The following is a 22,035-nucleotide window of genomic DNA, read 5'->3' on the forward strand; positions in this document are numbered from 1 at the left end:
CGCAAAAGAGTTGAACATGAGTTGGACACAAGTTAGTGAATGAACAAATGAATTAAAAAATATATACTCTATGTCAGATGTCAGTAAACTTTTTCTATAAAAGGTAAGACAGTTAATATTTTAGGCCTTTCAGGATTTACTAGTATCTGTCACAACTGCTCAATCATACTAATGTAGCAATAAAAGCAGCCGTAGACAATACATAAATGAATGAGTATGGCTGTGTTCCAATAAACTTTATTTAAAAAAAAAAAAAAAAACATTTATTTGGCTGCACCAGGTATTAGTTGTGGCACTTGGGATCTTCCATCTTTGTTGTAGCCTCTGGGATATTTAGTTGCAGATTGCGGGGTCTATTTCCCTCACCAGGGATCAAACCCAGGCCCCCTGCTTTGGGAGCATAGAATCCTAACCATTGGACCACCAAGGGAGTCCCAAATAAAAATTTATTTATAAACCCAGGCAGCTGGTCCAACTTAGCCCAATGGCTGTAGTCTGCTGATCCCCTCTTTAGGGCTTTCACATTGGCAGATAAACAATAGAGAAAGAGGGAAATAAAGAAAAATTTATCCATCCAACAGAAGGTGGAAAGAGGTGGGGGGTTAAAGAGCAGGGAGAAAGAATGAAAAAAACATCTTAAGCATGATAAAGAAAGGAATCCAAATCAGTTATCACAATAAATGACAATCAGTTAAATTCAACTATTTTAACACTGCTAGACTGGATTGAAAAAGCAAAAAAATTTTAAATAGGAATAAAATAAAATTCAGTTATAATGGTTATAAGATATATAAGGAAAAGGCTAAAAATTAGAAAAATATATGCCTTCTTTTAAGGTAAACAACAAAAAACAATTACTGGAACTAAAGTAAGACACTACATTAGGAATAAAAAGATAATCACACAAAAAAAAAGTCTCAAGATAAACAAAGCAGTCCAAACTGAAAAGAGATGTGAAAAATTCATAATAATAGATAATTTTAACATGGAAGAATTTAACAAAGTTTTTTTCAGAAGCTGATTATTCAAGCAGACCAAAAAAATACAATTTGGGGCAACCAGTTTAAATGAATAACTACTTATATATAAAGAGAGAACAATGCAGCAACATCCTTCTTTTCAAACACACACTGGAATTTTTAAAATGAGTCACTAGTTAAGGCACAAAGGACAACAACAAATTTCAAAGAAACAAACATCACAGAGACCACATTCTCTGACAACATTCAGATACTAAAGACTCCTAAGTAACACATTCCCTGGTGACTCAGATGGTAAAGAATCTGCCTGCAATGCAGGAGACAGGGGTTCAATCCCTGGGTTGGGAAGATCCCCTGGAAAAAGGAATGGCAACCCACTCCAGTATTCTTGCCTGGAGAATCCCTTGGACAGAGAAGCCTGGTGGGCTACAGCCCATGGGGTCATAAAGAGTCAGACACAACTGAGCAACTAACACTTTATTTCACTTTCTTCTCTTAAAATAAAAATTACAATGAGGAGTACAAAATATTTCTTAAAGTATGACAATGAAACAAATACTGTTCCTATAATCAGAGTTTGTAATACAGTAGAGGTAAAAATGATCGCTCAAAAATTAATATATATTATGTATTCTAGCTATATATGTATCTACATGCATACACACATACAGATATAATTACACAATATATAATAGCAAGCCATGCTAAGCGCCGTAAAGGGAAAGCAGAGAGTGCCGAGAGAACATGTCATTTGGGGTTTCCCTGAGGGAAAAATGACATTTTGGGGGGTGGGAGAAGGAGGAAGGGATGCACCTCCCAGGGAAAGGAAAGTAGTAGAAAGGCCCTGAGGAGAAAAGGAACAAGGGAGTGGTTCTGGGACAGAGTAAACTGAAATACATGAAAATAAATTACACCTAGGAAAAGACTTCAACCTTAAAAACAGGATAAAACAAAATAAGAACTGAGTAATACTCCACTGTATAGATGCACCACGTCTTCTTTATACCCTCCTCTGCTGATGGACATTTAGGTTGCTTCCACCTCCTGGATATTGTACATAGTGCTGCAATGAACATTGGGGTACATGTATCTTTTGGAATTATGGTTTCCTCTGGGTACATCATGAGAAATGCTGGATTAGAAGAAACAAGCTGGAATCAAGACTGCTGGGAGAAATATCAATAACCTCAGATATGCAGATGACACCACCCTTATGGCAGAAAGTGAAGAGGAGCTAAAAAGCTTCTTGATGAAAGTGAAAGAGGAGAGTGAAAAAGCTGGCCTAAAGCTCAACATTCAGAAAACGAAGATCATGGCATCCAGTCCCGTCACTTCATGGGAAATAGATGGGGAAACAGTGTCGGACTTTATTTTTGGGGGCTCCAAAATCACTGCAGATGGTGACTGCCACCATGAAATTAAAAGACGCTTACTCCTTGGAAGAAAAGTTATGATCAACCTAGATAGCATATTCAAAAGCAGAGACGTTACTTTGCCGACTAAGGTCCATCTAGTCAAGGCTATGGTTCTTCCTGTGGTCATGTATGGATGTGAGAGTTGGACTGTGAAGAAGGCTGAGCGCCGAAGAATTGATGCTTTTGAACTGTGGTGTTGGAGAAGACTCTTGAGAGTCCCTTGGACTGCAAGGAGATCCAACCAGTCCATTCTGAAGGAGATCAGTCCTGGGATTTCTTTGGAAGGAATGATGCTAAAGCTGAAAACTCCAATAGTTTGGCCACCTCATGCGAAGAGTTGACTCTTTAGAAAAGACTCTGATGCTGGGAGGGATTGGGGGCAGGAGGAGAAGGAGAAGACAGAGGATGAGATGGCTAGATGGCATCACTGACTCGATGGACGTGAGTCTGAGTGAACTCCGGGAGTTGGTGATGGACAGGGAGGCCTGGCGTGCTGCGATTCATGGGGTCGCAAAGAATCGGACACGACTGAGCGACTGAACTGAACTGAACTGAACTGGGTATACGCCCAGGAGTGGGATTTCTCAGTCAAACGGTAGTCCTATTTTTAGTGTTTTAAGGAACCTCCATACTGTTCTCCATAGTGGTTGTACCAATTTACATTCCCACCAACACTGTAGGAGGGTTCCCTATTCTTCTCACCCTCTCCAGCATTTACAGTTTGCAAATTTTTTTATAATGGCCATTCTGATAGGTGTGTAGTTTTAATTTGCATTTCTCTAATAACCAGTGATAGTGATGCTGAGCATCTATAAGTATTTTCCACCCAGTTAAGATTTTTAAAACTACGTTTAAGATATTCAGATTACCCTTCATACCTATCAGGAATGGCATTCCACAATTAGTTGATCTCACTATTCATGGAGTAGCACAAATATCACAAATAATTTCAGCTGTGGAATCAAACAGCCCTGGATTTCAAGTTATAACTTATCCCTTCTAATTCTTAGATTCCATATCAGTAAAATGGGGTTAATAATCAAACTTGATGATGCGGATTTATAGGGTCTAAGTGATAACCCATGTAGATGCAGGTTAGTATAATGTGATAAAAAGAAGACAAATTTGGTTCAAATCCCAACCACCTAAGAGTTGTAGGACTTTGGGCAAGTTATTAACATCTCACTGCCTAGGTTTCTTCCTCTGCGGCATGCATTTCAAATAATACCTAGCCTCACTCCATAAACATGAACTACAATTAGTATTAATAATAAAAAGCTATTGTTGTTCTATACTTAAGTTCTAACAGTCTCATTAACAAGATTTGAGGAGACTTTCTTCTCTGCCCTCATTCAAGACATTACAACTGACAATCCTAGGGGCTCTCATTTCCTTCTAAAGGGTATTAGATGTTAGAACATATTAGCAGGCAAATTTCACTATTTCTAAAGGGTTTTCAGTAGCCTAATGCACAACTACTTTGTTAGGACCATTAAAAGCAATTCTTCCTGAAGACTGGGCTTCTTTAGTAGGAACTAACAGAACTCTTGAGATTCCTTATAACTGAATACATCGATGACTTCATTGAAAGGCCCCATTCGTTAGATATTTTCAATACCTATAATCTTGTGCTTCAAAAATGCATGCTAAGCTCCATACAAAGTCAGAGTTTTATATGTACAATAGTTCAATGAAGCTATTGTACATTCCCTTCGACTGTTTACTCCTTCAGATAGGATAAAACAATCACAAAACTCTAAAACTGTGAGTTTTAGAGTTTAAAACTCTAACTCCTAGCAAAGCTGGGCCCACTCCAAGACTTTTTATTGAAACTGAGATTAACAATGTTATATCCAATCCTTTTATTTATAATTAACATATAGTACTACATTAGTCTCAGGTGTACACCGATTCCACGCTCCGAAATGATCACCACATTAAGGCGAGTTATCACCCGTCACCATACAAAGCTGTTACAATGTTACTGACTCTTCTATGTGTGCATTACATCCTCCTGACCTATTTATTTTATAAATTTGTACCTTTTCATCTCCTTCACCTATTTTGTCCACCTCCCCAAACCCCGCCCCCTCTGGCAACCGCCAGCTTATTCTTGGACTCTGTGAGTCTGTATCTGCTTTGTTTGTTCATTTGCTGTTCACTTTTTATATTCCTCATATAAGTGAAATCATATGTAAATCCAATCTCTCTATACCAAAAACTGTCATGCTTCTTCCATAGTATTCCAGATGCTGAATTACATGAAGGAAATCCAAGACACAAAAAGCTGGGAACTTAACCAAATTCAATCAGCCAAAATTCAGGGGGGCGCCTGTTAGGTAGTAAGTTAGTTTTTAGAGCCAAAACTCAGCCGTGAGCTACACAATATACTTTTCTTTCATAAGAATTTTCTACACAGTTTCATAGAATAATATCTATTCTATTCTTAAACTATCCTAACTTATTTTACTGAGGAGGAACATACAATCAGAGAGGGCAATGTTATGAAAAATGCAGCAAATTGTTCAGTGCTGTAATCTGTTAAAAGTAAGGAAAATTTCCAACAAAACTTCAGGGTTCAAATATATCAAAAAGCCTAATGTCTTGACCATTACAAGTACAAAAGCAGCTCTCCCATATTTGGTTAACATCTCCTGCCCAGGGCCAACAGTAATGGATAATCGGAATAGGTAATTGCTGATAGCTGCCAAAACAACTAGATGGAAGCATTAATCCTACTTCATGGGCTTAAGTTTAGACTTAAAAAAAATAAAGTCTTTTGTTCCTCGAACAATAAAGGGATTTTCTTTCTGGGGATGATGGACGTTAGATTTTGTTAGTATTTTAAACTACTGCTTTGTCTCTAAGGCGTCATTCACCTTCACTTAAAAAGGAAAAGATAATGACAGTAGTAGTGGGAGTAGGAAGACAGCAGTAATCATAATAGTAATAATGCCTAACACATACAGCACTTTAAGCTCCGGGCACTGTCTAGGACATTAATCTCTACATTTAATCACTTAATTAATCATTCAGTCATGTAACCATTACCTTTAGTGCACTTAAACCTTACTACTACCTTGTGAAGAGGGGATACTATTATTCCCATTTTATAGAAGAAAAAACAAGGTACAAAGAGATTAAGTAATTTATCCAATATTCCCATGGCTAGTAAGTAGCAGACCCAGAATACAAATCTACACAGCCTGATTTCAGAGTAAGAATAATTCATTTTATCGATGGAATTAAACTAACTATATATAAATAATACTAAGGACATCAAGACAAACACATTGCATAATTTCTAAATTAGAAAACAAAACAAGAAAATTCACCTTGTTTTTCTTCCCTTTTAAATCCTAAGTCCCAAATAACAAAATATATTTCAACCTACTGAGGTAAAAAGACTACAATACCCCAAATTTCCACCATTTATTCCACAAATTAAGCTCTTTTTCTCTAGTTCTCTTAGAAGTTAGAAGTGAATCACTGCATCCATATAGATTAACTAGAATACTAAGAACCAAGGCCGCCTACATCCACATGACTTTATCATTTGTGCCAAGAAATTACTGCCCACAAAGATAAAACTGTAAATCAGTAAATAACTTCACTGTTTAGCTCAAGAACCTCCCAAAAGTCCGGTTATCTCAACAACAGACTATTCAAAGTGTTTCTTTTTCACAATATTCCTTCAATGGGGCAAATAACTTAAACAGTTATATACTTTTAAGACTTGGCTAAGATTCTTGCCTCAATGTTTCTACTAATTCTAAACTATTATATTACAAATTTTACCCCATTTCAATCATATCACTGCACTGACAGACCTATCTTAAATCTGTCAGGGTCACACCTGAAATTCTATACTATCTGCCCATGATCTCTCCATTGTAAAGTCCACTAAGAGTCCATCCTGGTGTGATCTCCTTACTGTAGTAAGCAATAAACTCAGTTTTGCTTAACCAACAAGCCTTTTTGGCCTTCTTTGGGGGAGTGGACAGTCAACAAAAGATAATATTCTGTTATTCCATTTCAGCTGCTCTCTTAACAACTCTTTTTTAAAAGAAATCTCTTCTTCGAGAACACAGGTAAAATTAAATGCACCAGGAAATTGGATCGTTATAGAAAAAGAAACATAAACCAGCCAGTGGAAGGGGGCCAAGTAAATCTAATAATAAACTCAACATGAGACCTGAAACTTTATTTCATATAGTCACAGCTTAAGCTGAATTGGGTTAATTATGCCTTTCACAATGGTTTAAAATATCCCTAAAATTGAAATTTAAAAATAAAAAATGCCTTCATATATCAAAGTTTAAATAAAATATTCTGCCATCTGATTAGATTCAACAAAAATTTTTTACTTGAACTCATATGCCTCTACTTTCATATATCAAATACGAGTATATGAAATATAGTTTAAATCTTTAAAAACTAAAAATGATTTAAACCCATATAATACTTAGAAAACAAAAATTTTTAAAACCCATTCATTCATCTATTATTTATTTAGTATAAATAAATATTATTTAGTTAGTATTTATTTAAACATCTATTATTTAGTATATTCCAGTTTTTTAAAGATGACCTTTTAAATTATACCCCATCTCATTTCTAAAAGGATTTGAGATGGCTGACAAAAATACATTGAACAGACTAAAACAAACACATGAAGAAAAATAAAGAAAAAAAATGCAAACTCTTTCACACACATACACACAAACATACACATATGAAAGAACTCTGTTTCAGATACTCAGAACCAAAAGAAGTTTCCAGCTTTCTCAGGAAGGGCAAACTGCAGATCTGATAGATTTTGCTTTAAATTAGAAGTGCTGTTTAAGTGAATTAAGTTAACCACAGTATGTGGCTGGGAGAAGAGAAAGCAGATTAAAAGTCAGGGAATCAAGATCAGTAATAGGATGAGCATGAGCAGGAACCCAAGGAACACCTTTTAGAAATGCACAAAGAGAAAGACAAATATAAACTCAGATTTTGCCCTCATATTACATCACTTTTATTCATGTGCCTTCAAAAAAGTGAATGGAAATATTAAAACTATATTTTAATTTCAACACATAACCTATATCAAGAAAACAAATATTAACAAATTCAGCTATTAGCAGAATGTATTGGCTATACTGTATTTAACACAGTACTTACCTTCGCTGACAGCATGGGGCTTAACAATGCAACAAGTAGAACAATTGGTAAATTTAGCAGTGTTTGCTGGCCCACACACTCCACTCGAAGGAAAAAATAACTCCATTTCCTAAAGACAGAGAGAAATGACTTTGGCACATGTAGTTTTGTTATACCTCTGTAAAACGACTCAGGAAATGTGCATCAGAGACTACTATCTGGGTACCTCAGAGAGTAGCTAAAGTAGAGGGTATGGGGGAAGCGACTGTCCCAGGGAGGCCCCATAGGCTCCTACCCAAATACAATCTCTTTTACTCCTAAGCTATATCAGAGGGGAAGAACAAAGCAATTACTTTTAAAGTTTTACAATATAAATTCTTTCCTGAATTTCCTAAAAATTATTTTTACAAAGGCTAACTGATGAACTGAACCTTGTTTTAAGTCTTAAAAAAGAACATATAAAGAAGTATTAAAGCAATGACGATATGTACTATTCTGTCCCAGGAATAAAACTGAGAATGTCTTAACATTTTGAATATTGGATGTAATCAATATAAAGTTCCCTATTTTATCCAGAGTATCAGTTTATAAGACACAGGTTTGATTCAAAGCTTTTCATTAAAATGTCTAAAATGCAGTTAAAAATTAGGAAATCTTTACAGAAACAGATGAGTATTCAAGAATGAGAGCTACAGTTAGTTAAAATTAATTTAATATATATATATACACACATATATAGTGCTAAAGTCAAATCACATGAATGTTATTTTATAACCAGATACATGTTGTGCTATTTGCGTTGCACATAATTAATTAAAAGGACAACCCAGCAATTTGAACTGGCCATGCAGATGGTCACACTAACCAATTTTTCAGACATACGCTTCTCTGCCACTAAGCTTTTACTACTATTATCTCCACTGTTCCCTATAAAGCCGGCTGTCCTCAAAGAACCACGCTAATGTGTAAAGGATCCCTTCAAAGATCAGTTCCTCCAGGAGGCCTTTACTGATGCTGCCAGTCATCAGTACCCTATACTTCTCCAAGGTTGTGGTTATTTTGGTAATTGCCCCGCAAAAGAACTAACTTGCATAGCCTTGTAGGTGCTTCAGCATCTAAAACAAAGAGCTCAAAGTAAATACTCACTTTCACTAAATTTAAAAATTGAAAGATAATAGGATGTGTTACTGTACCACACTGGTGTGCAGTTTAAAAAACCAACTGGGGGACATCCCTGGTGGTCCAGAGGTTAAGACTCTGCACTCCCAGTGCAGGGGTGCAGGTCTGATTGCTGGTTGAGGATCTAAGAACTAACATGCCTTATGGTGTGGCCAGAAAAACAAAAAAACAATCTGAGGAACTGTTCAAATAGTAGCATATATACTTGAGTGATTCCAGCATTAACGACTCTTTAGAATTAAAATGTTCCATTCCTTAGACAAGTATCTTTCTATTGTATTAATGCCTTTGCTTACTAATCTTCTTGATGAGTATCACCAAGTACCGCTTGTAGACCTGTACCAGATGCTTTGATTACATATTCTCAGAGAACATGTATGGTACAGGTGAAAACTCAGATACCTACAGGGTCCTGGTAGGTAGTGAATGAATGAATGAAGTAAACCTAGTGTGACAAGAAGCTATGGTAGAGGACTGCAAACTGCAAGAACAGGGCCCTTCTACAGCTCCTCTTCTCTGCTTCCTTTGCAACAAAACTTCTCAGAAGAGATGTCTTCATTCTGTCTTCTTCTCTTCCATTCCCTCTTAAACTTACAACTAATTAGGCTTTCATTCTGTGGAAGTTTACTCATGAAAATCCCCAGCCACCTCCACGTTGCCAAGTACCTGGTTAATTCTCAGACCTCACCTTACCTGACCCAACAGCATTTGACACAATTGATCCCTACATCCTGGAATGCTGTCATTACTTGGTTTTCTTCCCACCTCACTGTCACTTCTTCTCAGTCTCCTTTAATGATTTTCTCCTATCTAGCAGACCCTTAAGTTCTCGTGAGGGGTCTAGTACTATCTATCGTCACTATCTTGCTGAGGTCCTTGAGTCCCATGGATTTTAATGCTCTCTGTACTCTGATGGTTCCTACATTTTAACCTCCGGCCCAAATTCCGCCCTGAACTATTACACATCCATACTGACATTTCAGATTTAAAACATCTTAAACAGAACTTCTGATTTCCACTGTCTCCCATTATCCGTTCAATCCCACCTTTTTCCTTATCCTTCAATTGCACAAGCCAAAAATAAACAACAACAACAACAAGAAGAAACAGTAATTCCTAATTCTTCTCCATCTATCCCATATATCAGGAAATCCTTCAAAATATATCCAGAATCCATCCACTACCTCCACATCTGTCACTCTGGTCCATGCCACATGCCAACCAACTCTCCCTTTAACAACTTCACTAACCACCTGACTGACCTCCCATTCTAACTTTTCCCACAACACACGTCCCTGCACCCTAACTGGTCCACTATTCAGTTCAGTTCAGTTCAGTCGCTCAGTCATGTCCGATTCTTTGCGACCCCATGAATCGCAGCACGCCAGGCCTCCCTGTCCATCACCATCTCCCGGAGTCCACTCAGACTCACGTCCATCGAGTCCGTGATGCCATCCAGCCATCCCATCCTCTGTCGTCCCCTTCTCCTCCTGCCCCCAATCCCTCCCAGCATCAGAGTCTTTTTCAATGAGTCAATTCTTCGCATGAGGTGGCCAAAGTACTGGAGCTTCAGCTTTAACATCATTCTTTCCAAAGAAATCCCAGAGTTGATCTCCTTCAGAATGGACTGGTTGGACCTCCCTGCAGTCCAAGGGACCATCAAGAGTCTTCTCCAACACCACAGTTCAAAAGCATCAATTCTTTGGCACCCAGCTTTCTTCACAGTCCAACTCTCACATCCATACATGACCACAGGAAAAACCATAGCCTTGACTAGACGGACCTTAGTTGGTAAAGTAATGTCTCTGCTTTTGAATATACTATCTAAGTTGGTCATAACTTTTCTTCCAAGGAGTAAGCGTCTTTTAATTTCATGGCTGCAGTCACCACCTGCAGTGACTTTGGAGCCCAAAAAAATAAAGTCTGACACTGTTTCCACTGTTTCCCCATCTATTTCCCATGAAGTGATGGGACCAGTTGCCATGATCTTTGTTTTCTGAATGTTGAGCTTTAAGCCAACTTTTTCACTCTCCTCTTTCACTTTCATCAAGAGGCTTTTTAGCTCCTCTTCACTTTCTGCCATAAGGGTGGTGTCATCTGCATATCTGAGGTTATTGATATTTCTCCCAGCAATCTTGATTCCAGCTTGTGTTTCTTCCAGTCCAGCGTTTCTCATGATGTACTCTGCATGGAAGTTAAATAAGTAGGGTGACAATATACAGCCTTGACATACTCCTTTTCCTATTTGGAACCAGTCTGTTGTTCCATGTCCAGTTCTAACTGTTGCTTCCTGACCTGCATACAGATTTCTCAAGAGGCAGGTCAGGTGGTCTGGTATTCCCATCTCTTTAAGAATCTTCCACAGTTTATTGTGATCCACACAGTCAAAGGCTTTGGCATAGTCAATAAAGCAGAAATAGATGTTTTTCTGGAACTCTCTTGCTTTTTCCATGATCCAGCAGATATTGGCAATTTGATCTCTGGTTCCTCTGCCTTTTCTAAAACCAGCTTGAACATCAGGGAGTTCACAGTTCACGTATTGCTGAAGTCTGGCTTGGAGAATTTTGAGCATTACTTTACTAGCATGTGAGATGAGTGCAATTGTGCGGTAGTTCGAGCATTCTTTTGCATTGCCTTTCTTTGGAATTGGAATGAAAACTGACCTTTCCCAGTCCTGTGGTCACTGCTGAGTTTTCCAAACTTGCTGGCATATTGAGTGTAGCACTTTCACAGCATCATCTTTCAGGATTTGAAACAGCTCAACTGGAATTCCATCACCTCCAATAACTTTGTTCGTAGTGATGCTTTCTAAGGCCCACTTGACTTCACATTCCAAGATGTCTGGCTCTAGATGAGTGATCACATCATCATGATTATCTGGGTCATGAAGATCTTTTTTGTACAGTTCTTCCATGTATTCTTGCCACCTCTTCTTAATATCTTCTGCTTCTGTTAGGTCCAGACCACTTCTGTCCTTTATTGAGTCCATCTTTGCATGAAATGTTCCCTTGGTATCTCTAATTTTCTTGAAGAGATCTCTAGTCTTTCCCATTCTGTTGTCTTCCTGTATTTCTTTGCATTGATCGCTGAAGATCCATTATTAACAGTAGTAAAAATGCAACTTAGAAAAATCGTGTCACTCCTCTGCACAGTACCCTCCAACATCTCCTGTCTCATTCACAATAAATTTCAAAGTCCCAGATGGCCTCATGTGACCTGGTTCCTGGCTATACCTGACTTAATCTTCACGCTATTTCCATGAAGCTATTTCTGCCCCAGCATCACTGGCCTCACCTCCTCACTGTTCCTTGAACACAGCAAACATGTTCCTACCTTAGCATCTTTACATGTATTGTTCCCTTTCTTCCTGGAACACTTTCCCCCGGACATTTGCATGGCTTTCTCCCTCACTGCCTTCTGATCTCTGCTCAAACCAGAAACTGTAAGGACTTTCTGAATATACTATATTTAACAGCATTCTAGAGACTTCCCTGGTGGTCCAGTAGTTAAGAATCCACCTTCCAGTGCAAGGGGATGTGGGTTTGATCCCTGGTTGGGGAACCAAGATCTTACATGCTAACGGGCAACTAAGCCTGTGCGCTGCAACTACTGAGCCTCCTGCCACAACTAGAAAGCCTGGGCACTTTAACAAAATATCCCACATGCCTCAACTAAGACCGGACACAGCCAAAACTGATTTTTTTTTTTTTTTTAAATAGCATTCCACACCTCCACTCCACACACCATCCTTCCATACTCTGGTCTTTTTCTGTGCCCTTCTCCTTGTTTATTTTCTTCAGAGCACTTATCAGTAGACATCAGAGTTATCGATCTGTTTATTTATTATCTGACATTAGAAGAGCTGTAAGCTCCATGAGAAGCAGGACTTTGCCTTGTTCACAGTAGCTTCTCAATAAACATATTGGAATGATTGAAATTCAGAAGCAGTTTATTTAACATATGAAGAATTTTTATTTATCTACCCTGTACAAATGAGAAAAAAAGACATTAAGAAGGCTTAGGAACAAGCCCTTGCGAGTTAATAGATGGCAAAGTCATGTTTCAAAATCCAGTCATACTAACTCCAAAGTCCTGAACTTTTTCTATAATATCACCTCTCTTTCAGATGTAAAAAGCAATACTAGAATGTTCCAACTCTAGTTTAACCAATTATTTGACCAATTATTTTTGTCTCAACTTCTTTTTTGCTCAGTTTAAAAAAATGAAAACCCAAGTTTTTCAAGTATTCATTTATATATGAATAAATATGTATTTAAGGCAAAAATATAAAGATTGCCACTTAAATCTATCTTGGTGAAAGTGAGTAATTCTATGCCTTTGTTTTCTCTTTCTCCTTGTGCTGACTGCCACATCTGCCTCACCTATTAATCCAGCTAATATTTGCAAGAACACTGATACTGTTATTTGCAAGGTCACTGTTATATGGCAAGTAATTTAAAGACTTCAAACAACAAATATATTGATAATGTCAAACAAAAAAATTCATATTCGTTTGTGATTTCAGCTGCTTTAAACATTCTGCATAAAGCTTTTCTCTTTCTGAGGCTCTTTGCTATTACTCTAAGTCTTCTATATGTCTCTAAATGACCTAGCTGCTGCTACTGCTACTAAGTCGCTTCAGTCATGTCCGACTCTGTGCGACCCCGTAGACAGCAGCCCACCAGGCTCCACTGTCCCTGGGATTCTCCAGGCAAGAACACTGGAGTGGGTTGCCATTTCCTTCTCCAACGCATGAAAGTGAAAAGTGAAAGTGAAGTCACTCAGTCGTGTCCGAGTCTTAGTGACCCATGGAACTGCAGCCTACCAGGCTCTTCTGTCCATGGGATTTTCCAGGCAAGAGTACTGGAGTGGGGTGCCACTGCCTTCTCCGAAATGACCTAGCAGGGAAGGATAAAGATATGTAACTTTCCCCAAAAATAAAACTCAGACTCAATTTGATCAGCTTTAAGTATACAGTTTTTTGTACTGTATTTTATACAAATTGTTAAGTATATACTTACACCATTTCATAAATTTCACCCTGATAAGACCGTCTCCAGGGTCGCATAGAGTCGGACATGACTGAAGCGATGTAGCAGCAGCATCAGCAAGACCCCATGTGAAATCTCCTAAAACATTTGACTAATCTACATCCATATCCTTAATCATCATGATAAAATACATTAATAAATGGTTGCCAGTTACAGGTGTCTCTGAAAATTTCCCACAGTCATTTTAAATATCACTTTTGTAAAGGACCCAATTTAAGACATTAAAAAAATTACTGAAATCTACATATTCTAATGTCAAATATGAAATCTGTTCTCAGAAAATAAACCAAGATATTGATGAAATATTAAGTCACATGATCAGTGCACCCTTATTACAAATATGAAAAGAATTAGAACCTAACAAAACATCCAAAGTAAAAATGCTTTATCCATGCAAGAGAATATTTCACAGCCATCAAAACTTAAGGGCTTCCTCAGTGGCTCAGCACTAAAAGAATCCACCTACAATGCAGGAGATGAGGGTTCAGTCCCTGGGTCAGGAAGATCCCCTGGAGAAGGAAATGGCAACCCATTCCAGTATTCTTGCCTGGAAAATCCCATGGACAGAGGAGCCTGGTGGGCTACTGTCCATGGGGCTGCAAAAAAATCAGACATGACTGAGCAACTAACACTTTCACTTTCATATCATAAAACTTGCTAGTATTATTTCACTTTATTTATGACCGACCAAAAACCATCTTAAATTAGCTGAGAAACTTCTCAGAATGCTACGAGTTAACTTGCATTTCATTAATTCAACATCAGTATAAAGCCAGTGGAGTAATACCTTATTTATATAAACTTAAAATGAGAATTATTAATAGAAAACTCTCATAAACACTAGCTATATGTAGAAAAAGGAAGGATGTTAAGCTTGAAAATATGGTGTCAAGTCTGAGTCAAAGAAAGAATATGTCTTTTTGAATATTCACTTTCCATAAACTGGTATTCTTACAGGAATAATTCACTTACTGATAAGCCTCAGTGATTTAAGCCCTTGGAACAAAACAAGACAACAAGTATTTTAACTGAGAAACTTATTCAGACCATGACCAGGTTACCAATTCTCAAAGGAGACATATCATTGAAACACTGTTTCAGTTCGGTCACTCAGTCTTGTCCCACTCTTTGCGACCCCATGGACTGCAGCACACCAAGCTTCCCTATCCATCACCAACTCCCAGAGCCTGCTCAAACTCATGTCTATTTAATCACAAGCAAAAGGTCAAAGGTTTCTTCTACTATTAGATCAGCTGCATAAATCTACCTTAAGTCAGCTGTGACAAAATGTTTTACTCTGACATCAAACATTTAGCAAAACCAAAACAAATTAAAACAGTTTAAAAACACCTTACTCTGGCAGCACAAGCGAAAGAATCAGGGCCATGAGCTGCATTCTTTATGCCATCTGTTCCAAAGAGGGCTCTAATGCTTTCAGGAGCATCTGTACGTGCCAGTCCAGAGTTTGCAGGTCCAAGAAGTCTCTTCCATTCACATATAGCGTCATCTCGTAAAATCTCCATGGCAATTATAGGTCCACTTGTAATAAACTGGATCAGCTCACTGTGAAACAGGTGAAAGATTGATTTCCTTCATTTTTGTATTAACCAAAACATCTCTCTTAACAAAGAAATATTACCATTTGAGTATTTAATCACATAGCTATAAATATGAATATTATCATCTCAGAACTATTGGGCATAGTGAATTTTACACGGACAAGGTAAAGTTTTCATAAACTGAGTGTCCTGCAGTAGCCTGAGTCACTATAAATCACTATTGTCAAACCAATTACTGTTAGCAGAAGCATCAATGTTTCAGTGAACTAAGACTATTTCATTGATTTAAAATGCATATTGTTGATCTATTGCTTTTTGCATCGTTCTGAAAGGTACAGAAGAATCTTTTTATTTTCACATAATTTAACATGGTAGTCAAATAAAATCTCAATAGACAAAGTGATGAGTGATGTCTTGTAATATATTTGTAGTAAGAATTCAATAATTTCTGTGTAGATTTATTAGAATTCAAAGAATGACAATGAATTTTCAGTCACTAGGCACCGAGTTGGTCAAGTGACATACAAGACATTAAACTAGAAGTTGTAATAATACAAATATATACAAAGACTAAAGCGAAGAATAATTTCCAAGAGAATTATGGATGCCTATTCTACACAAGGTTTGGGAATATTTTGATAATGCTTTGTTCAAAATAAACTATAACATATGATTTTCTTATGTAAAACTTGAATAAAACACTATTATATACAGGACACCAACTAGAATGTTTACTGTAGCTTGGCTAATCCTTCATTATTAGAAAAGTAAGCACTTCTCCTTTGTCAACAGTAATGAGGTACACCATATTCACCTAACTTTAAATACAACCCAAATATTTAGAACATAGATTCACTTTCTAACATATCTGTCGCTATATTTCAAACAGCAAAACGTGTATCAAACAATTTATTTAACACAAGGGTTCTACGAACAATGTTTTACATACATTGAGAATACCATTAATAGTTTAAAACACAAATAGATACTCAACATAAATGTAATTATTACTCTATTTTTATTCCACTGAAATTTAAAAAGGAAGCTATGCTCCTCATAATTTAAACAATTCATGCCATTTGCTTCTGATTCAAGTTTAGTATATTTATTTAACAAAGAATTTTCACCTAGTAAAAGGAGAGGGGGGAAAAAACACACCAATTCTTAGAAAAAAAGCTCTCTACAGTTGCAAGATGTTGCCAAGGACTTTTTTTTAAGATATTTTTATTTTATTTATTTGCCCCACTGGGTCTTAGCAGTGACATTCAGGGTCTTTAGTTGAGGCATGTGAACTCTAGTTGTGGCATATGGGATCTAGTTCCCTGGCCAGGGACCGAACCTGGGCCCCCTGCATTGGGAGTGCAGAGTCTTAGCCATTGCACCACCGGGAAGTCCCTGCTAAGGACTTTTTGACAAATTATTCTCATGTAACAGATTTTTGAATTGTGAAGTTATAACTCTAGTTTTCCACAATACCCTCCATTATACAACATGAGCCTTGAACTCAGTACCTACTTTAAAAAGGGCCTTGACTGATGGTCTATATGAAAATCTGTTGCTTCTTTCCTATAAAATAACCAAAATGACAAAAGTTAACAATTATGTAAGGAAAATTAACATATTAATAAAATAATGAAATTCTCTATTTGATCCATATGAGAATTAAGGACTTTTCACCAAATATTCTGCTCAAATGCCCCCTCTCTTCAAATTTTTGCTAGTTTGCATCTATGTTAAGATGTAAAATTAAAATGAATAAAAGAGGCAATATTTACTGTTCATGTTCAAGTCTACTATCTTCCTTTTCACTAGCATCTTTATCATTCTAAAAACAACATTTAACATGTGACCAATAGGAATTACTGCTTTTTAAAGTTCACATAAGTTGAACATCAAAAAATATGTAATCTTTATCAGTGAAAAGAAAAATATTAATTATTGCAAAGATATTTACAAATTCAAAAGATTTTACTTTCTTCTATAGGCTTTAACTTGAGAGCTTAGACTAGAATTCTAATTTAATAGTTAAAATGTTCTTTCTTATATAGATTGCTCCAAAAGAAAGACTATGGACTTGTGTTTTTAAAGACTGCTTCACAAACTATGCACATCAATGTACTCTTACTGATTATTACTGTATTAACAACTAATGCTTGAACTTACATCCCCCCAAAAAGGGATAATATAGAGATATTCAGAAATCTGAATTTATCAGTGGCAATCAGGATTAACTTTTTAAATTTGTAGTCCCACAACCATGGAGAAAATAAATAGGATAATGGAATTTTACACATATTGAAAAAGTTATTTAGACTTTTCAGCTAATCAAATCAAGTGTCTCAAACTCATACAGTTTTCTCAAAGGCTTGAAACAGTTCATAGTATGTGACAAACATATGTCAATACCAATTTTTTAACACAGCAAAGTATCCTCTAACAAAGGATTAAACTTTCAGGCTTGATAATTTAGTATGCAATGCATTAAGATTTTATATGTTAGTTGATCAACCATGTCCGAATCTGTGAACCCATGGACTGTAGCCCACCAGGCTTCTCTATCCATGGAATTCTCCAGTCAAGAATACTGGAGTAGGTAGTCATTACCTTCTCCACGGGATCTTCCCAACCAAGGGATCAAACCCAGGTGTCTTGCATTGCAGGTCGATTCTTTTCAAGCCACCAGGGGCTTGACGCGATGCTTTAACATCTTATGGGCCCATTAAGAAATAAATCATATACTAATTCATATAATAATTCATATATGAGGATATACTTTTATTAAAACCAAATGTACTAAAATATTCTCTTTGGCCATGAAGAGATTATGAAAGTATACTATGCAAGTATAGAAAACAAAATTTGCCCCAAGACCTAGAAGGGGAAGAAAATTTATTCTTCTAGAGACTATTATATGCCAATGTTAAATTTTATTATTCCCCACAACAATATATTGAAATAGGTATGATCATCTTCATTTTACATTTAAAAATAATGTAGTTCAGCATGATTATATAACTTATCCAGAGCAAAATGCTACTTAGTAAAGGAAGAAGGACAAGGAGATGTAAACCCAAATTTCTGATTGCTTATGACCTTTCTATTACCAACTTCAGAAAAATAAAAATAAAAGCTCTAGAGGGTAGACAGAAGAATTCACAAAACTGATAGGGACAATCCGTATTGCATCCTAAAATGAGGTAAAACTCTGAAAAATTCAAGTGGGGAGTATCTTAGAAGAGTTAGCAGTGAGACTACTAATCTGACCAATTCTACAGAACTACTAAGAAAACAAAATCATCTTTAACATTAATAAAAACTATTAATTACCGAAAGTATTTTGTTTTCTTCTAACATGTCACTGACTCCACAGTTACTTCCATTCAAAATCTATCACTAAAACCAAAATGAGTTCATGAATTTTTTTTCTCATCATTTTTATTTAATTCCTCCCTTAAAAGGCTTAGATGGAGAGAAACACGTGCATGACCAGCTACAGAAGTCTTTTCTGTTCTTGTTTTGTTATGTTTTCTTGTGTTTTCATAACATTCTCACAATGATCTATTAATTATTTTATGAAATATTTACTTAGTGTCTACTTTGAATCAGGCCCTGATTCGAGAACTAGAAGTACAGTTAAATGGAACCCAGCTGCTGCTTTTCAGATACTGTCATGAGGGAGGAGCTGACGTTTGAGCAAATAAGTTTTGAGAACATTTAAGCTTTGGGAGACACTTCTCTGTGGGTCTCTTGTCTTCCTAACACATCTGATTGGGTATGCCAAGAATACAAGGCCCCAACTACTCTTTATCCTAGCCATTTCTTGGAGTTATGTTTATAGTGAGTGACTTTGAGGGATGAGGTCATGTCTCCTTAGTACAAAGAGCAGACTTGTTTACAGCTTGCTAATGAAACAGTGGGTAACCTGAGTTCAACCCTCTTCAGCTGTGATGCAATCAACTGTGTGTGCAACATCTACCCAAGCCCATCTCATATTATTCTCACAGGACATGAAGGCAACGGGAACCAACAGAAACATGATGTTCATGCTGCTAATTGAACCTAATCAAGCCCTGTGTCCCTGGCTCAGAAGTCTCATGTCTTCTGCTAGCATCCCTGAGAGAGTAACACACTAACTCATTAACTTTTAAGTTAGGTAAAATCCAAGACATAACAGTAATATTAATAGAAATGTATGAGGTGCTATGAACAATTTAAACAGCTGTTAAGTTTTGGGGGGCAGCTTTACTGTGGGAAATTTGATGCCAGATTACACCTCCAATGTTTGATATAGACAAAGTTTTAATGTCACTAACACTAATCAAAGTCATCTCTCAGAATTCAGCCCCAGTGCCTGCTGTAAGGGCAAGCATCTTCAATACAGACAGAAACGGGACAAATCTAACTATGCTCATAAGGATCATGACCTCTGTTTCTACTAAGTAATAATGACAGCACTGGTAGTACTATACTACCACCACTAATAGCTAACACCTTGAAGTAACTTAGCAGCGGCAGCAGCATATGTGCTTACTGTGTGCAACAATTTTTCAAAACATTTTACTTTTATTAAGCTCACATAACCTTCATAACAACTTTACAAAATTGGTGATATTATAACCTCCATTTAGCAGATGAAGAAACTGAAACATAGAAGTTGTACAGAGCCACAACCTAATCTGGCTCTAGATTCTGTGCTCTGAAATAGATGTCTGCCTTTTTAGAAAATATGTAAGCTGGGAGATCTTACATAGGGGAAAATGTCAAATTGTCTTTTTTTGGGGTAAAATTGAGGATGTTTTGTTAAGGTTTCTAGGGAGCAGACTTCTCAATACTGAATTTCTACTGCTATCCATTGTCCCTGTTCTCATAGAGACAAAAAAGCAACTGACCCATGGGAGAGAGAGCCAGGAACAGCAGTGAGAAGACACCTAATCAAACAGACATAAATCACTGGAGTAAGTAACAAACTGCTGGGTCCAGCCCTGCCTAACAACTACACCAATCCCCTTACCTTACAGTAAGTCTAACTTTCACTAAATAACTTAGAAAATATCTGGTCAAATAAAATGGCTTGCTTTTCAGAACAGTAAATAGGTATATCTACCAATTACATATAATATGTTGGGAGAAACGAAAACATTTCCAAACTAAAACATTTCCAAACACATCACTTTTGAAATCTCAACAGTTAAGAGTTCCTTGTCAAATATGAATAATCTAATATTCATTTCTTCTATAATTTCTATACAATGTGTTATATAAAAAATTACAGATATGAAACACTGATGGGTTATGAAAGAAAATAAAGAATTAATGTCTAATAAATAGTTAATAGTTGTTAGTATAACCTGACAATTCCTACTTGCTTAGAGTTCAATCATGATTTATACATCTGATTACCTGTTGTCTTATAGTTTCTCATTCTAATAAGATTACTAATCTATTCTTTGTCATTCTGTGGACATTTTTAAACAACAACATGAAAGATAATTTTTTTTTTAAAGAAAAGGAACCAGACATTATATAACTGAAAATGATCAAAAAGTTTACCTTGATAGTGTCATCATTTTGAGTTTGGTTAGAGTAAATCCAGCTTTGTTTATTATTTCAATTATTTCTCCAGCTTTTGATACTGCATCTGGTTTAATCAGAGCTAATGTTCTGTAAGGAAATACATTTAAAAATAAAAATAGTTCATGAGTTCTTACTTATAATACCTAATCAGAGGTCGTTTCCATTAAAATCCTAGCTCAAAGTGAATTATAAAGAGAAATGTACTAATAATCTCTTAAAAACTTATACAATGCTATTCTCTCAAATCATCCCACCCTTGTCTTCTCCCACAGAGTCTGAAAATCTGTTCTTTATATCTGTGTCTTTTTTGCTGTCTCGCATATAGGGTCACTGTTACCATCTTTCTAAATTCCATATGTATGTGTTAACATTCCCTATTGGTGTTTTCCTTTCTGACTTACTTAGTCTGTATAGTGAAGTCGCTCAGTCATGTCCGATTCTTAGTGACCCCATGGACTGTAGCCTACCAGGCTCCTCCCTCCATGGGATTCTCCAGGCAAGAGTACTGGAGTGGGTTGCCATTTCCTTCTCCAGGAGATCTTCCTGACCCAGGGATCGAACCCGGGTCTCCCGCAGTGCAGGCAGACGCTTTAACCTCTGAGCCACCACTCTGTATAATAGGCTCCAATTCACTCTGTATAATTAGCCTCCAATTAAAATAAATAAATAAATAAAAACTTATACAATGGAAGTTTACTATTTTTCCCAAAGAAATAAAAATTAGTACCCAATCTATAAAAGAGTAATAAAAGGTTAGAGGAAAAAAAAGTTAAGACTGTGATTTTAAATATGCCCACGTAAGAAAACATAGGTGTTTAAAAACACTTCTATTTCTTAGCATTTTATAAAAGACAACAATTTTCTAAAAAGTTGCATTAAACATATTATCACCTTGGTTTCTGGTCTCTTAAACTTTAACATTGGAGAAGGCAATGGCAACCCACTCCAGTTCTCTTGCCTGGGAAAATCCCATGGATGGAGGAGTCTGGTAGGCTGCAGTCCATGGGGGTCACTAGGATTCGGACACGACTGAGCGACTTCTCTTTCACTTCTCACTTTCACGCATTGGAGAAGGAAATGGCAACCCACTCCAGTGTTCTTGCCTGGAGAACTCCAGGGACAGGGGAGCCTG

At 36.7% G+C, this 22,035-nt stretch overlaps 1 protein-coding gene across 2 annotated transcripts in view; it reads right to left on the reverse strand.

Annotated features, from left to right (window-relative positions):
* Window positions 1-22,035, reverse strand: part of NME7 (NME/NM23 family member 7) — a 242,786-nt gene that overhangs the window by 167,933 nt on the left and 52,818 nt on the right. For both annotated transcript variants that reach the window (XM_068985859.1, XM_068985858.1), the window contains exons 4-7: window positions 20,880-20,990; window positions 16,845-16,895; window positions 15,126-15,333; window positions 7,562-7,670 (exon numbers count right to left, since the gene is read on the reverse strand). In XM_068985859.1, the coding sequence (XP_068841960.1) occupies window positions 7,562-7,670; window positions 15,126-15,333; window positions 16,845-16,895; window positions 20,880-20,990 (479 nt within the window). The remainder of the gene's footprint in view (window positions 1-7,561; window positions 7,671-15,125; window positions 15,334-16,844; window positions 16,896-20,879; window positions 20,991-22,035) is intronic.

This window comes from Capricornis sumatraensis, chromosome 14 (genome assembly GCF_032405125.1).
Source record: "Capricornis sumatraensis isolate serow.1 chromosome 14, serow.2, whole genome shotgun sequence".
Lineage (NCBI taxonomy): Eukaryota > Metazoa > Chordata > Mammalia > Artiodactyla > Bovidae > Capricornis > Capricornis sumatraensis.